Here is a 16,689-nt window from a genome sequence, read left to right as displayed (position 1 = left end):
ATGGATTTTTCAGGACTCTTTCACAGCCAGAGCACTGGCACGAGACTCAGTGCATGTTTTTTCTGCTCACAGCTCTGCCCAGGCCTCCTGGGTCACCTTGAGCTCGTTGCTTGGTCTCTGTGCTTCACTTCTCTCCCTTGCTGTGCGGAGAGGGAGGCACTGCCCACTCCCCACCACTCACAGGGTGTGTAACCACCTAACACTGCACTGGCTGGAGGTTTCTGAAGCAAAGGCAGGACATCTAAAAATAATATACAGCACTAGTTGTATGTCTTCAGAGGAAGAAGCAGCTTTTAGTCTGTCTTATATTCACCTGAGAATGAAAAATGCACACTAACACCAGTCTCATAATGTGCCTGTGCCTTTGACATTTTTTCACATATATTTCAGAGAACTGCTCTTCACACCCACCAAAGTGTCCCAGTGAGTTTCAGTGCAGGTGATGCACCTGATTGTTGTACATTTGCAAATATGAGAACTTACCTCAGATGTGTCTAATTCCATCACATGACACATAATATTTACTGTCATTTCTTTGATTTTACTCACACCCAGTGCACCAAGGAAGACAGAGTAGCTTTTTAGGAACCAGTACAGCACTGAGGGAAATACCAACAATGAATTCAGTGCCAGCAGAAGCATCACCATCTCTGTGGCCCCTGATGCTCCTGCCTTCCTGACACCTCCTAGACAGCAGCCACCTGACTTCTCCTTTGTACAGACTTGCACATCACTTGGATTAGCACAAACCTGAAAGCCAGCTAATGTCAGGAGCTGACAGAAGCTGTGAAACAGAGCTGGTCATTTTTGAAAGTCCTCTTCCAGCTTAGAAAGCTCAAAGGAATTCCCACTTCCCTTGTAGCCATTTAGAAGTACAGTTTAATTCACATGATTTCGTATTTTGGTGGTGTTGTCACACTATATCCTAAGATGATAAAAGCTGAGAAGTGTACAGATAATATTGGTGATTTGTCCTTAATTCATCTGGTTGTGGGAAAAGCAGCAGTTCATGTAAGTAAAGATGGAGTGTCACCCTTATCTTTGACATTTCTGGGTGTCGTCATAATGTTATTTCAACAAAAAGATTCCTCATTCCCGTGGTCAGAGGTTGGATTTTCAATAACTGAAAGCAAATCTGGGCTGTGCTGTCTGAATAATAATGTGGCAGTGCTAACAAACCTGCAGCTTGTCCTACAAGGGCTGCTGGAAAATCCTGACAGCTCAAGATGATGTTTAAGATGAGCTGTAGGACAGAGGGAAGCCTCACTCACAGTGTAGCTGAATTACACTCCAAGAGTGGGATAGCACTTTCCTTTTGCTGTTTTTGTTTGCAGTGTGTATTTGGCCTGCAGGTGCCACAGGTATCAGGACTTCAGGCTGAAGAGCCAATTCTAGTTAGAATGTCATTCTGTTAGAATGAAAAATAACCTTTTTAAATTTAGATATGCCTCGATCTACTCTATTGTGCCCTCTGGCTTTCCTGACAAGGCACTCTAGCTCAGAGATATGTTCATCCTGGTGTCTAAAAAAAGACCAAAAAAAGGGATGCCTGCTGTGTGTGCATTTTGCTTTTTCTCCAAAGAAGTCCCCAAAATATGTAGCCTGAGTTTAGAAGGGTATGTTTCTTCCTAACCTCATTGCATACATGCTTTTTGGCTGCCCTGAGTATAAATGAAATGGGGCTTCTCTTGGGAAGCTCTTGGGAGAAATAGGAGGAATGTTGTGAGGCAGCCACATGCAGAGCAGTTCACCCCAGGAAATGTCGTGCTTCTCATGCAAGAAGATGGGTGTGAAAAACTTTGATTTTAAGATCTTTGCAATGTTCAGAAGTTTCAAAGTTGTTTTTCAAACCAGTAATGAGGGTTTTTTTCCCCTATTAAGTGTCATAATTTACCCCAAAATGGCTTTGGAGGCAACAGATGAACTGCTGAGCTATGACTTGATTGATGCCAGCTCTCCTAAGCAATTGTTATCAGGATATTATTTTTCCTGGTGTGTCCTGGTTACAAATGTCACAGTCTAACAGTGAAACTTATTCAGGTAATGTGCATGTGCCACATGCACTCATCTGTGTAGCCCCTTCTTCAGAAATGGTTGTGTAATTGCTTTGGCCATTAAGCAGCACACTGTGCATGCAAAGAGAATTGATCCCTGTCCCTGCCCTTGTAACTGGCTGGCTGGTATGTGGACTATGAGCACACTACTCTTTCTAATTAGAGAGGACTTTTGACTGTGGCTGCCCGTTCTGCTGTGGAATTTGAGAGAAATGCTTTGGAACAATGAAGATGACGTGACAGAATTCTTGCCATTTTTTTCCCAGTTTTTTGTTTGGTTTGGGGTTTTTTTTTAAGCTTATGGCATGCAACATAAACTGTTAAAAGTCAAATATGCTGTGACATAAAACAGAGCTGTCAATAGACACAGTGAAAAGTTCAGTGAGCTCTAATCATCCTGCCTGCCTTTTCTGGAGGTAAAGACAAGTCTGCAGAATTTCAGTATCCTAAAGGAAGGCGTTTCTCATCATTTGCAGATAATTCAGGGCAGGAACCACTCCATGCCTTAGCCTGACTCCTCCCAGGCAGCACAGAATCACACACACAGCAGCAGAAGGCTGGGGATTTAACAGCCTCTGCAGGTAGTTTTAAGGTTGTGTCGTGGCCTTTGTCTCTTCCTGGGACATTGATGCACTAGGAAACTTCCTTGCTTTACATCTCATTTCTGCCAGGGGGGATCAACCTCAGCCAGGGATTGGGTTCTGTAGCCACAGCTTCTTCCCAAAGAACAGCAGGCTGCTCTGGCAGCAAGGTGGGATGATATCCAAGGTGCTGTAACAAGAGGGCATCTCCCAGGTAGCAGTTCTGTGGAAGTCAGAGAAAAAAACCAGCACTAGGAATGTCTGAACCCTCTTAATATAATGATGGTTGTAATAAAACAATCCCCAAGCAGCACTCTGCAGGGAAAAAGAGAAGTCCTGATGCCTTTTTCCGCTCCTTCCTCAAACCTGCAGCTGAGTCAGAGGCCCACGGTAGAGGAGCTCCGTGAGAGGAAGATCCTCATCCGCTTCAGTGACTACGTGGAAGTGGCGGATGCGCAGGACTACGACCGGAGGGCGGACAAACCCTGGACACGGCTCACAGCCGCCGACAAAGTAAGTGCAGCCACTCTGGGGGAGACACGACCTGAACAGTCAAGGAATAAACCACCAAGCTGATCCCCCTTCCCAACACACCTGGTTTTTTCCCCCATTCACAAGGTTGGTTGGTTTGAATCATAAGTCGTTGGCAACAAGGTTTCTGTATGTTTGCAAAGTAGGAGAGGGAAGGGATCTCAAGCCCTTTGAGAAAGGTCTTAATGACAGCCCTGTTATTATGTTTGTTGGTTTTGGTCTTAATGCTGCCAGCTGAGAGTTCCAGCAGGATCTAGCAGAGCAGTGTGACAGGAGTGTTTGCCAGAATTGCTGTGCCAGGACAGGACAGGCGTGGGTGTGAAAATGCCAGCAGGTCAATTTAGCAAAGGTATCTCCATCATCTAGTGTTACAACAGGGGCTTTAACTCAGGATTTCCACCATGGAGTGTTTTAAGCACTGAACTGAAATTGGATGAGACCTCCAGATGAAGGAAAGGCACATATTTGGCACTGATGGTTCTGCCCTTCTGAGCACCAGTGGGACTTCCACTAAGTGGTGTCTCTGGTGCCAGCAATGGTAGCGGAGGGGTTAAACTGCTGGAAAATTGTATCACATTCTGAGGGTCTTAATGGTGCCTTAGGAAAAAGATTTAAATGTTTTATGGACACTGTAAGAAACAAGGACTGTGAGGGTGATCAGTGATTCCATTGCTTACAGTGACTCTATGATGCCCTTGTAATTTTAAAGACTTTCACATGCCTGAATTTGAGCCTCGACTGTTTCTTTGCCATGGAACTCACTCATCCAGCAGTGGAGACCATGATGTCTGTCCAATGTTTAGAGAATGAGCAGGATTTCTGGCCGTGCCACTCATCTGTGGTGCTCTTGGTTTTATTCACAAAGGACAAGCTGTTATACCTGTGTAATTGAAAAAAAATACTTGCATAGTTTAGTGATCATTGGTCTCTTCCTTGACCTGAAAAAGAGGACTTTTTTCAGTTAGCTTTGGGTAAGTTAAAGAAGCATAAACTGATCTGAATAAAAACTTCCTCTGGATTGTCCATAAGCCATAATATACTGGGATAAATTACCTTTTCCCATTTTATCTCACCATGTTTGATAAGATCTGAGTCAACTTAGTTTTATTCTCTTAATTGGTAGATGAGGGAGGGAATAGATCTCCAAACTGGTTCTGCAGCCTTTGAGAGATCCCTGTCTGGGATGAAAGGTGTGGAGAAACTTCAGGTTTCCAGAGACGTTCTGGCTCATCCTGTGTTTCTGAAAAGAACAAGCATTAAATACCACTAGTAAATGTCACCTAGTCAAGTCACTTTAGTATTAAAGCAAAGTGCTTTGACATCACTTTTCCTTTTTTTTTTATAATTCATATGCAAATTGAATGGATAGAGCAAAGGGTAAAGTTCTCCAAATGAACCTTTTCTCAGCAAAGCATCAGCAGAAGGAGATGTTTGTCACTCTAATATTAATGCCCCTTATGGCATAATGAAGGAGATAGTTTTTGGGGGTTGGGTCCTGTGGGCATTATTCTGATTTCTGCCATTCAGATGATTTGCTTTTCACCACTGCTACATCCACTGTTGGAAAAAAATAAGCAAATTGAAATGAGCTCTAACATGCCTGACAAAGCTGCATCATCCTATAAAAGATTATTTTCTTCCAGAGTTTTGATTTATTGCAAAACCAGATTTTAGCACTGAGCTCTTCTTTTTGTCAGGAAATCTTGCTCTGTGTGTGGGCTGGAGGGAATTGCCTTCAGTCAGAGCTTGTCTTTATCAGGTCTGACTCTTAGGGGAAGGAAAAGGGCACTTTTGCATCTCTCAACAGATGAGGGATGGAGGGGGAAACAGCTCTCAGCCCCTGTGGGAGGCAGCAACCCCTGTGGGCTCCTTCACAGCCACTTCAGGAGCACGTTGGTCTGCTGAATGGAGGCCCTTGAGCTGCTGCGTGGCCATCACTCTGTCCTGATGGATGGAGGCAGAGCCTGACAGGCACTTCAAGGGCAATAAAAACCCAGAGAGGTGCAGAAGGAGCATAAGGGGCCTTTTCTGTAGAAAAACACTTGCAAAATCTATCACTTAGGGCTTGTCAAGGCAAAGGTAACTGGTGGCTGTGTCAGAGGCTGCTGCAAAGGTCCTGTTTTGGGGTTGTGGTACTCATACTAGTTTAGATTTTCTTTATGAATCAAAATTCCTCACAGACACAAGTACCACTGACTGGGACACCAACCTGCAGTCGCTGATGTTTCCAGCATCACCCAGAAAGGCAATGGACCCATGGGAATCAACTTGTATGTTCCCTCCAAACGCTCACAGTGAAACCCACAAACATCTGGTTTTTCATTCTTCAGTATTTCTTTTCCTGCCAGTGCCCCTGGTTTTCTTTTCCTTCATGAACAAGCCAGAGGGGCTGAATGCCACCACACTATGGCTGGTGCAGATTCTACACACAATTAGTGTGTTCAATAAATGGCACAGCTGAGTCAGAAGGGAGGAGGAGGGCACTGAAGCACAGCCTGAGGCAGTGCAGAGGGCAGGAAGCCAGGCATCCCTCTTTTTCTTCCAAGAAGGATCAGTCACTTTAGGTAACTTCACCCAAAGAAATTCAGGAATGCACGAAGTCAGGAGACATCTCAAAAGTAAGCCTGTAAAAGATTCAGTCTCAATCTATTCACAGTGCAGCTCTGAAACAGGTCACAGTGTTTGTTTCAGAAACTGCAGAGCACGGTTTTTTTCTCATGCTTAAGCTAATTTGGGTTTTGTACATGAAAGTGTTTACAGAACAAGCCAGGATTGGGTTCTGTATCTGCACTGTCTGTGACATGTTTTCCAATTGAGCCATTCTACTGAAGCATTTTTCTCTTCCCTTTATGTGATTTAGAATGTTTATCTCTCTTCCTTTTCATATTTTAGTCTTCATGTTGGTCTTTGTCTCTCCAATAATGTTTTCTATCTGCTTTGCTTTTAATATACTGTTTTGATAAAAAAATTAACTTATTTAGCTCTCTCTCATTTATACATTTATGGGTTTATTTGTCCTTTGCAGGCAGCCATTCGAAAAGAGCTTAATGAATTTAAAAGCTCTGAAATGGAAGTTCATGAATTAAGCAGGCATCTAACAAGGTAAGCTGAGATTAATTTTTTAAGACTATAAATGAATACTGTTGTTTTCAAAAAAAAAAAGGCAACCCAACAGCTGTTCCTCCAACATGCACTGAACACACCATGAGGTCTAGACAACATTTATTATTACAGGCTGTAAAAGAAACCCACACAGACAAGCACGTGCTGCCCCATTACCTGGCACCCTGCACCTGCTGAATATAAAGTGTCACTTGCTTTCATTTTTGAAATCACCACATTCTGGCTGCATATCTGTTCTTCTGAGATCAAAAGTGAGTAGTGTTGGTGTCTGAAGGAGGACAGGGCACTCTTGTAGAGCAGAGTATGAATGAGCAGACACTAAACTGAGCGTGCAGCTGTTCCACACAGTGACCATCCCACCCACAGATCTCAGTCCTGTCCACCTGTGTCCAGCCAAAGGTGATGCAGTGGGGAAACAGCAAGATCCACATTATAAGAGAGGCACTATTTGTCACAGTTTTGGGGTTTTTTTAGTTATAAAGGTATGGACTGAATGAATTATCCATTAGCACCTTCCCCTCTGACAGGCTGGGGCCGAGGAAGCTCAGAGGTCAGGGCACTTCCCTCACACAGCCTGCACTGACTCTGCTCTGGTTTTGATGCCAAAATGAGCCAAACTCCTGGAATTTCAGCTTAAGTCAGGCCTTGGCAAATCAACATTTTAGACTTTGAAGACAAATGCTAAGTGCTGAAGACAAGTGACAGTGAGATCTGGTGCTGCCCTTGTATTAATATGTTCATCAGCTCAGTGCTCATGAAAAATGCAGGCAATACTTTTAGGAAAAATACAGAAAAGCTTAAGGCAAAATTAATTTTGTATTAGGGGATTTTTAGGTGTATTAATTAATAATTATATTAAAATTCACCACATGTATTATGCATATATTCCCTCACAGAAATTACTCCCTTCTCTTTCCTAGCATGTGCTAGACTGGCTGCACTGGGGTTTGTGGTAACAGAGTGCTGGTAGAGACAAACCAGCTGCTTCTGAGCCAGGAGGTCTGGAAGAAGCTTTAGGGTGTACAATTGGCCTAAATCCATTGGCTGAGCCTTTGAGGGACAGTTGGCTCACTCCTCCAGGGCAAAGGTGACAAATGTAGAAAGGATGAGGCTGTTTTAAAGGGGGTGTTGCTAAAAGGAGCTGAGCTCCATTGAGAGCTCCACTGAATTCCAAGAGGCCTTTAGCATCCCACAACATACAGACTTGGTTTAGTTTTCCAGAAGTCTCCCCAGCTGCCTGGCTTTCACAGGTTTCTGGGCAGTAGTTTCCTTGTCTTCCAGTGTTGGGGTGAGGGAGTGACCCCTTTAAGGTGACTCAGTTTGTACCTGAAAGTCACCAACCAGTCAAGAGAAACTGGAATAGCAGTTTGCCTGAAATTCAGTAGGACTTGTGGGTTGGACAAGTGGCTTTGGGAAATATGCACTTGAAGGAAGCATGCTTAAACAAAAGAGTAATTCCCTTAAACAAACTTAGATAAATCACCATTATAAAGTCATTACCAAGGTAATGAGCTATTCATGTCATTAAGCAGTTGCATGAGCTGAGCAGAGAATATGAGTGTCACTTTACTAGTGAGATTCATTAATTAATTCATAATAGACTGAATATCAAAGCTTAAAAGAAAAATGTATTTGCAGATCTGACAAACCCAGGCCTTCTGACCTGCAGTGGGGTCTCCTTGCAGAATGGGTGGCCACTTTAGCTCCATTTGTCTCTTTAACTTCTGACATTAAGGAATAATTAAACTGTATGTAAATCTTGCTGGCTGAAGAGCCTAAGGTTTGTCTGAACCAGACAATTTTTGTGTAATCAGAGAATTAGCTGATCTGCAACCACCCACTCAGGGATCCCATAGGATGGACCCACAGAGTGTGAATGTCTTTGGTAGATTTTGGTGCAAACAGCTTATGCCTATGAACTGTGAGTCTGGCAAGGACTGAGGAATTGTGAGTGTCTCTTCAGGATCCTCAACGCCAGCAAGGCTCATGGGAATGCTGCAGGAATCAAGCTGCCTATGGAGTCACTGTAGGAAATACTTTTCCTATTTATGTACAATATACATATGAGGATATTATCTTACTATTTCTCCTTTTTTTTCCTTTCTTTCAGGTTTCATAGACCGTAGCAGCTCAATCATCTATGCCATCTTCAAAACATAACTAAAAGGAACCATAAGTGCTGGTATTATTCACTTCCCTGTTACGTACAATGTAAATCTTCTGAACTGCCTTTTTAAAGAAAAAAAAAAGAGTAGAAAAAAGAAATATAAAAAAAAGGTAAATTGTATTTACATGTGATGAGTACTGCAGCATCATCAGACCTGCTGGTTCAAGCTTCAGTAACAGAAAATACCCCTGGTGGGAATTGTGCCAAGACTTGGCATGTCTGTATAGGACTTTCCCGGCATGTGGATTTGCCATACGTGTTCAAGCCCAGCTGGTGGTGCAACCACTTTGTCTTCAGGCACCCCTCACCCTGACAAGCCTCTGTCATCGACTCCAGAAAGCCCTGAGATGGTGTTCAGGGAATCACCTGGCCTGGGTGAAGTCTCCAGAAGATGAGCACCTGTGGCTTTAAAGCACTTACACCAAACACTCCTTTCAGGCTGTGAGCACCTTATGAGGACGGCGAAGGAGAGAAACCACTCTGTGGCCATCCCATCTGTGAGTATCATCTGACTAGAAAGGCACTGCTTTCCCTGGAGAAGTTTATGCCCAGTCAGTAGATGCTGTTTGGCTTTCAAGCAGAGAAAGGTGTCACCTCTGAAGAACAGGACGCCCTGCTGAGGGCTGCTTCAGTCTTAGCAACTGTTTGTTTTTCATCTCTTTGAAGTATAATTTTCTGAACCCAGGAATGAACCCATTGGCAGAAAGTGACAAGAATGTTGAGAATAAGGAAGCAAAAACCCATCTCTTCGTGGTCACTGCATGGCATTCACTCTGCTTGTAGTCTGTCTTTACACCCAGGCCTTGGGACTGAAGGAGAGTTGATGTGCACTCAGGCAGCAAGAAAGGCTGGGACTCCCCACCAGCTCTCCAGAGGGACACACTGACAGGAGGAACTGGGGGTTCAATGAGGGATATCTATCCTGTCTGCATCAGGTGTTTCAAGGACTGATCCTAAAGCATGACAGATTGTGTTACCTGCCCTAACAAAAGGAGTCTGGTGCATTCCTATGCATGGTGGGACTTGTGAGGCATAAAGGACACAAATTCAGAGGTATTCTGAATTTATTGGTTCTAATTTTGGTTTTAATTTATTTTTATTGTAGTGGTTTAACACAAAAACTGACCAAGTAGAGCTCAGAGAGCTGGTCACTCTGGGCCTGGTTTCCTTGCCAACCCACAGTCAGTAAGCAAGCATGCAGCTTCCCTGCATTCAAGGGTATGTCTGACAGGCTTAACTGAAGCTGAACACATTCAAGTGCTTTTCTGAACTTAGGCCATCACCTTCCAGAATCAAGTATGATGCCAGCAAGGGGTAAACACTGTCAGGATTCCTTTCCAGCTCTTTCTTAAAAAAAAATGTATGCCATTGTTTTGGGACAGTGGCCCAAAGCACTGTAGCAACATTACTTAAAGTTCCAGATTATTCCTTCAGGACACCTTATTTTCTTCCATACAGCAATTTGCTTTGACAGTTTGAGCAGAAAGGCCAAAGTTTTTTACTACAGCATTGTTTCTTCTGTTATTATCTTTCTAATTTTTTCTTTCTTACTGTCTTCCACGTACCTCTCTTCTGTGCTCCCTGCCCACCTCCTGCAGTGCCATGGTAACATTGCCCTTCACTGAGCGGGGGCTGAGACACCTCTTGCACATGAGCATTTAATGGCCAGTGCAGCAGTGCCAACACTCCTTGCCTCTTCTCAGACCTCATCTCCTTCCTCTGGTTGCAGGGGTACAGCAGAAGGACCTGTGTGGAGCCTGGGCAGTGGTTCTGGCATCCAGCCTGTCCCAAAAGCCAGGAGTGAGGTTAATGCACTCCATCTCCATGCAGTGGTGGTACTCAATGCCTCACAGATCTGCTCTCCATCAGAGAGCATTCTCCATTCTCATCCATGGCCATCCTTGCAATGCTATGGATTATTAGCTATTAAATAAGAATTGGCTGTCAGAGGATGGAAGATCAAAGGAAAGTAAAACCAGCTGGTTTCTGGTGCTTCATTTTTGAGGCATCCTGCCTCAGACACTTCCCAGACTTGGTGATTTTTGAGGAAACACACAGTGATCCCTGTATCACCAGCTCACAGTTGCTTTAGAGACAAGTTCAGCAGCAGTGAAAGCCTTCAATGTGCAATGTTATCAGCTCAGGGCAGCAAAGGCAGAGCACTTAAAGTACGAGCCAGGGATACACTGCTTTGGGGTTTTTTCATGAAAGCCTCAGGGTCATGTTTTTAAGTTGATTCACATACACATGCACACCTAACAAGACATCACAGCTTTAAAAATGGAAAAATGCCTCTATGCTTTTGACTTAACATCCACAGAAAGGGTTCTGCAACAAGTCCTTATGTTCCCAGTATGGATCTCACACCTGGCCTAGCATTACTAGCTTAGAGGTTCACTGTGAAAGCAAAAGGACACCATTTAAGGAGCAGTGGTGACAGAAATCACCCGACACTGAAGTTGTCACCCTTAGCCTTGTCCCATGATTCCTGCTGTCCGCAGCTACATGCAGCCATGGGTTTTTTTATTCTTTTTTTCTGAGGTTTTTTTTTCTAATAGCTCCTGGCTGAGCAGAGACACAAGGGGAAGAACTGCCCTATTTCTCCCCAATTTAAAATGAGCTTATTATTGAAAAGGCAGAAGGGGAGGAGAAGGAAGCCATACCAAGTGTTTGGCACTGCCACAAGTATAGCAGAACTGACATTACATCTGCTTTTACCTTCATTTGGGCTGGGTAGTTTGCAAAGCTAACCTTTGTCAAGGTATCATTCAACAGCCTTTCAGCACATCCTCAGTTTGCACACCCACCTCTGGCATCCACAGAAGTTGCACAGACTGGGGAACTGCTAGTCGATTTTTTAAAAATCTGTTTTCTTGACCACTTTTCTTCTCACCTGTGAAAGCCATCTCTGTCATGGTGAAGTAGCTGTGATTCTGTTAAAGAAAAAAAACCCAACCAACAGTCATGGTTTCTCTCCCTTTGACCCGGATTATGTGTAGGATGTAAAGGTGATGGCATTCCTGCTAAGACTCTGTTAACACCAGTCATCCTCATTCATACTAGGAAGAGATTAATCGTGGTAATAAAGAAATTACATCAGGTTTAGAGAATGGAAAAATCACCATGGAACAAAAATGGCTATTCCTATCATCCATCTCCAAAGTTTATAATGGAAATAATAATCTAGAGCCAAGGAAGAAAAATGTTTTGGTTATAATCCACTGAATCCTGAATTCTTCAAATGTGCAACTATTGTGACATCTGTTCTACAGCCTATGGAAGGATGAGGTAGAAATGGAGGGTGTGGGAGCTGGGGGAGAAAGTGGGGATGGGAGAAGCAATTCCAAAATGTCTAGACAAAAAAGTTTTGTTTTGATGTGATGGTGAGGATGCCTGACAAGTGGCATTACCAGGGACCTGGCAACATAAATCTGCCTCAGAGGGAAGGTGGACATTCTGGCTTTTGCCCACTCTGCTATGAAGCTGAAGAAGTTTGAGGCTGCAGGTTAGCTGAGATGGGGCTCAGGCTAACTTCTGTGTCCAGGCCATTCCTAGAGAGCACTCTGGGCATTATCAGAAGAGAAGGAAGAGGGGAAAAAACACAATAAGACTTTTAGGTATTTTATGTTAACTGAAACCATTCAGTGAGCCCATTACACAAATATATTTCATCCTAATCCATGTGTAACCACAGCACTCTGCCATAACTGCAGCCACTCACCAGACTCACCCTTCTTTATTTCTACTGTGCAGTGCAAACACTAAACCAAGAGAAGGGGGAGCAGTGATGCCTAGTGAAGCTTGCACTCATAAAAACAGATGGGAGAGGTGGAAACCCAGTTACACATAAATGGGGGCTCCCTAACGTGCCTGCAAATAAAAACACTTTGTATAAATAGCCATGGGAGATGACTAGGCTAATAAAAAAAATCAGGAAAGAAAAAGGGGACAAATTATTTTTCCCAGGTGTTCGATCTGCTCGAGCTTGGAACAACTTCTATAAACAAAGAGGAGGTGACGGGCACATTACCTGCCTTTCTGTGTGTCCCAGTTACTCCTGCACCAGTTGCATTTTCCAGTTGATATCCAAGTGTATATATATAGTTTGTCTTTGTATAGGAGTGAGTGTGGTGGCTGTCAATCGTGCTCTTCCAGTATTGTAATTTAACAGATTATGGCTGTATGAAAATGATGTAAATAGCTAGAAAAAAATTAAACTGGATCTCTATGTCCTAGTTTTTGTACATACTGAAACTGCATGGTATTTAAATTATTGTTTGTCTCTGATGTATGCAGTTTCTTAAAAAAATTCATTTAAAAAAAAAAGGAATTCCCGTGCCTGTGTATTTTATCACCTCTGGCAATGTGACACATTGGTGCAGTCAAGGATAAGCCCTCCTGCTGCCAGCCAGGCTCACTCCCCTCAGTGGGGAGCAAAACAAGAGTGAGACTTACCAGGGTGATCAGTGGAACATACTGAACAAGCCACGAGCTGGATCAGCAAAGGTGGGCAAAGGAGGATGGTGGTACCTCAGCTGCTGAAGTCGTATCCAACACTGGTGCTAATGGAGAGCAAATCCAACAGCCTGCACTAGACACACAACCCAACCCCACCTGTCACCACGATGTTGTTGTTGCCAGTGCAAGCTTGTACTTGAAGATAATGCTACTGAATGTTGCTGTTCAGCAGTGGGGCCTTTCCTGCATGCTCCTATTGCCTTCTCATTTTTGCTTCCCCCCTGCCCCGGTAGCTCCAGTAGTTGCACAGCATTTCAGGCTGTAACAAGCTGAAGCCTCTGGAGTGAACAGAAGGAAAAACTTTCCCATGAGTAAGTACGCACCTTCAAACAGGCTCACTGGCCTCCTGCAGAAAGTCCTGCTCAGGCTCTTCAGTTTTTGTAGCCAGTGGTGCAAAAATTGACCCTGAAGCAACAACTGCCACCCAGAGTGCTCACTGCAAGGGGCAGTGGGAGCAGCTCCCCTCCCCTGACACACACACACACAGGGGATTCCAGTTACACAAAGATTAAAGATCTGCAACCAACCAAATACTGTTCCTTTCCCTTGCTGATAGGGAGACACAATATAATCAAAACTCTGGTATTGGGCCTTTTTGGTTTCTTTCAATTTGGATGAGTTATTACCAAACTCCTTGTTTGTATGCATTTCCATCCTGGTAGCCAACAACAAGTCTGTAGCTATCCAGGGAGGTTTGGACAAATAAAGTAAACTTAATTGTAGTTTTTGACTAAAGATCCTCTTCTCAATTAGCTATGGCTTCCACAGCAGCAGTACATAGTGCTTTTGTTACAGTAAGTCCTGTGCTTTAACAGGAAAAATACTGGTGAGGATACATTGTACTGGGAATGTGAGAACACAGTCCAATCTCTTGCACCAAGACCTCTACAAAAGGGCTGAGGTTTTGTGTTTTAATTCAAGTGTTTCATAAAACCACCAGTCTAAACGAAGAGATGTGTGTGCCTTCAGTGAAGTCCCTGTAATTACAAGCCATCAAATTGCAATCCAATGCCATCTTCAGGCAGGAAACAGAGGAGGCTGAAAAAAATCAATTCCCTGTTTAACAGACACACCTGCACGAACACTCTGCTGCTTGTGCTGTTCAGAAAGCCATCACCTTCAACTGTCCCACTTGGAGATTTCTCCTGTCCACAGAAACCTGCTGCACCACCATTACTTTATCAGCCTCTGAATCACTATTTCAGCTACTTTTTTTTCCATACTATCCTCCTTTTCTTTCCATACTGTGAGGCCCCTTACCAGAGTTCTAATCACTCACCACTTTTCAAGCACCATCTTCTGACATCTGCCATTACTTTTCTTATCTGGAGTTTCCATTTGAACATCAGCTGGACAAGAACTGGTGCGTGCAACATGGGAGAGCACAGACATGTGGCACTGCTCTAAACCTCTCTGGAGAGAAAGTACTGCTTGAGGGGAGAACTGGACCAAATTAAGCTTATTTTTCTTCTTTGCAAAGCCCATGAAGATTTTTGGCAGAGAAAGGCTTGGAGGGGAAGGCTTTTGCTGTCCAAAGTGAATGCTTCAGTGTTGTCTCTGGGGAAAAACAAAAAGGAAGGAAAAAAGAAAAAAACCCCACACTTAGCAGCTAGTTTTCAATGAACATGCAAGTATACAGCAAGCAGTTACATTCTCTATCAGTCCAGGAGAGGTTATGTAAATAAACACAAAATATCTCATTTTCAAGCTCCTCAGAAAAATGGCCATCAGACAACTTGCTACTGATGCCTTATGCCCTGTGAACACAGACACTTTGGAAACATTTTAGTGGAGAAAGATATACAGGTTACCTTTATAAACTTCTAAGGTGCAAACCAAGAAGGTCTGACCCCGTGACCAGGAATGTTACAACTTTTATACAAGAAATTAACATCCAATCACCATTCTCATTTCCCTTGAGGGTCCACCAATAGGGTGGTCTCCAGAACTACCCTGGAGACCTTCCTGGGCCTTCTCCTTATGTTTTGTGTTCTGTTATCTGCAGGTGGCTTCTCACAAACACCATGGCCTTGGCAGAGCCTGAGAAAGTACCCAATCTTCTGGGAAAGATTTTTAATAACTGCACTTAGGATTTGAGCAGCCTAAAAGAACTTATGAGTCTCTGAAATCTACCAAAAATACATTAAATCCTTGGGCATCACTACCATGCTCCTCCTGGATAAAATAAAGGTTAAAAGAAAACAAATATCAAAGATAACCCTTTCTCATATTAAGTGCTCAGCCAAAGATTTCAGTGGAAGGCTCAATTATATACAGGTTTAAAACAATCCGTGTAAGGAACTGGGAGTTCATAGCTGATAGATGAGCAAACTTGGACTTCCCACTAAAAGGGCCAAGCTGGACACCACAACTACTGTGCTGGTTTAGTTCAAGAGCAACTGTGGGCCTCCAGCCCCAGGCTGATGGCAGTCACTGCAGGCACAGACACAGGTTTCCTAAACAGAGGACTCTGCTCCAGGCTGAGACTTCAAAGGTACCTTGCCCTCAGCTTCCTCCTGATGGTGACAGGCTGGGGACAGTGAAAGCTCCCACTGTGCTGTTCCACTCTCTGGGGTAGCAGGTCTCTGAGCTAAAGCATTTTGTTCCACTGAGCATATGAGCAATCACCAAAAATTAACTGAGCCTAAGCTGGCCCCATTCCTCCTTCCCGTCTTTTGGGAATTCAGTACAACTTCTGCATAAACTGATTCCCTCATAAATCCACAGCAAAGGTTGCAAATGGATCCATTAAGAGACACACGAATGTCTCTTACCAGATTGGTGAAGGAAACCACTATTTATTCTCTAGGGAACTGCCCTCCTTCAGCACAGCCCATAACAAATAATGCTCTCTGCTTAAAGACACACTCCTCTTCCTCCTTATTACATAGAACTGAGAAAGCTGCTCACAGATTTCAGCTGGACATTAAAGTGGAGCAACATTTCTGGATTCATCCCACATACAATGGGATGTTTAAGTAAAATTGTTGTTGCTCTGGTGGAAACACAAGGATTTTTTACTGTGAGGGTGACCAGAGAGGTGGTGAAGCCTCTCACCTTGGGAACAGTCAAAACCACATGGACATAGTCCTGGGCAGGAGTCTCTAGGGAGTCCTGCTTGACCAGAGGAACTCCAGAGGTCCCTGCCAGCCTCAGCCCTCCTGTGATCCTGTACAAGTAGATCTCTCTCTCTCTCCTGTGCAGCTTTGGGGTCTGCCCAGTGACAGAGAAAGGCTCCTTTAAATTAAAAACTCATCTGGAGCCTTCAGTCAAGTAGTAATTGGAGGAACACTCACTGGCAGGTCTGGAAGCTCTAACACTGACTGGCATTTCTAATCCTGATTCAGCACACCTTTCTTCACAGAATATGAGTTATTGATTCCCCTTCAGGACTAAAACTGCTGAACCCCTTCAGTGTCATGGCTGCTTGTTTTTCCAATGAGCAAGCAATCCACTGTGTAAAAGCCTGGATAATGCACATGTTCCTTTGGGGTTGTGAATTAGCTGTGTGGCCTGGGGGGGAAAATCTTCAAATGGGTGATCTCAGACTGCCCCCTCTGCTGCTATTTGAGAAACTTGTGCACTGCATGTCACAGACTGCAGTGCTGTTGTTCCCAGAGTGTGTGTGCTCTTTCCTGCCCCCTCACCCAGCTCCCATTCCTGCTCTGGGAAAACAAGCTCCCATCTGACCTGAACTCAATGGATTGCACTACAG

General features: G+C 43.9%; 1 protein-coding gene across 5 annotated transcripts in view; it reads left to right on the top strand.

Annotated features, from left to right (window-relative positions):
• The window catches only part of PHACTR1 (phosphatase and actin regulator 1), a 271,226-nt gene extending 259,848 nt beyond the window's left edge, over positions 1–11,378 (top strand). For all 5 annotated transcript variants that reach the window (XM_071553248.1, XM_071553246.1, XM_071553247.1 and 2 more), the window contains 3 exons: positions 3,008–3,148; positions 6,192–6,268; positions 8,400–11,378. In XM_071553248.1, the coding sequence (XP_071409349.1) occupies positions 3,008–3,148; positions 6,192–6,268; positions 8,400–8,415 (234 nt within the window). In that variant the 3' untranslated portion in view covers positions 8,416–11,378. The remainder of the gene's footprint in view (positions 1–3,007; positions 3,149–6,191; positions 6,269–8,399) is intronic.
• The last annotated feature ends 5,311 nt before the right edge of the window (positions 11,379–16,689 follow it).

Source organism: Pithys albifrons, chromosome 4 (genome assembly GCF_047495875.1).
Source record: "Pithys albifrons albifrons isolate INPA30051 chromosome 4, PitAlb_v1, whole genome shotgun sequence".
Lineage (NCBI taxonomy): Eukaryota > Metazoa > Chordata > Aves > Passeriformes > Thamnophilidae > Pithys > Pithys albifrons.
Note: the sequence above shows the minus strand (reverse complement) of the source record. Positions and strands in the feature narration are given on the sequence as shown.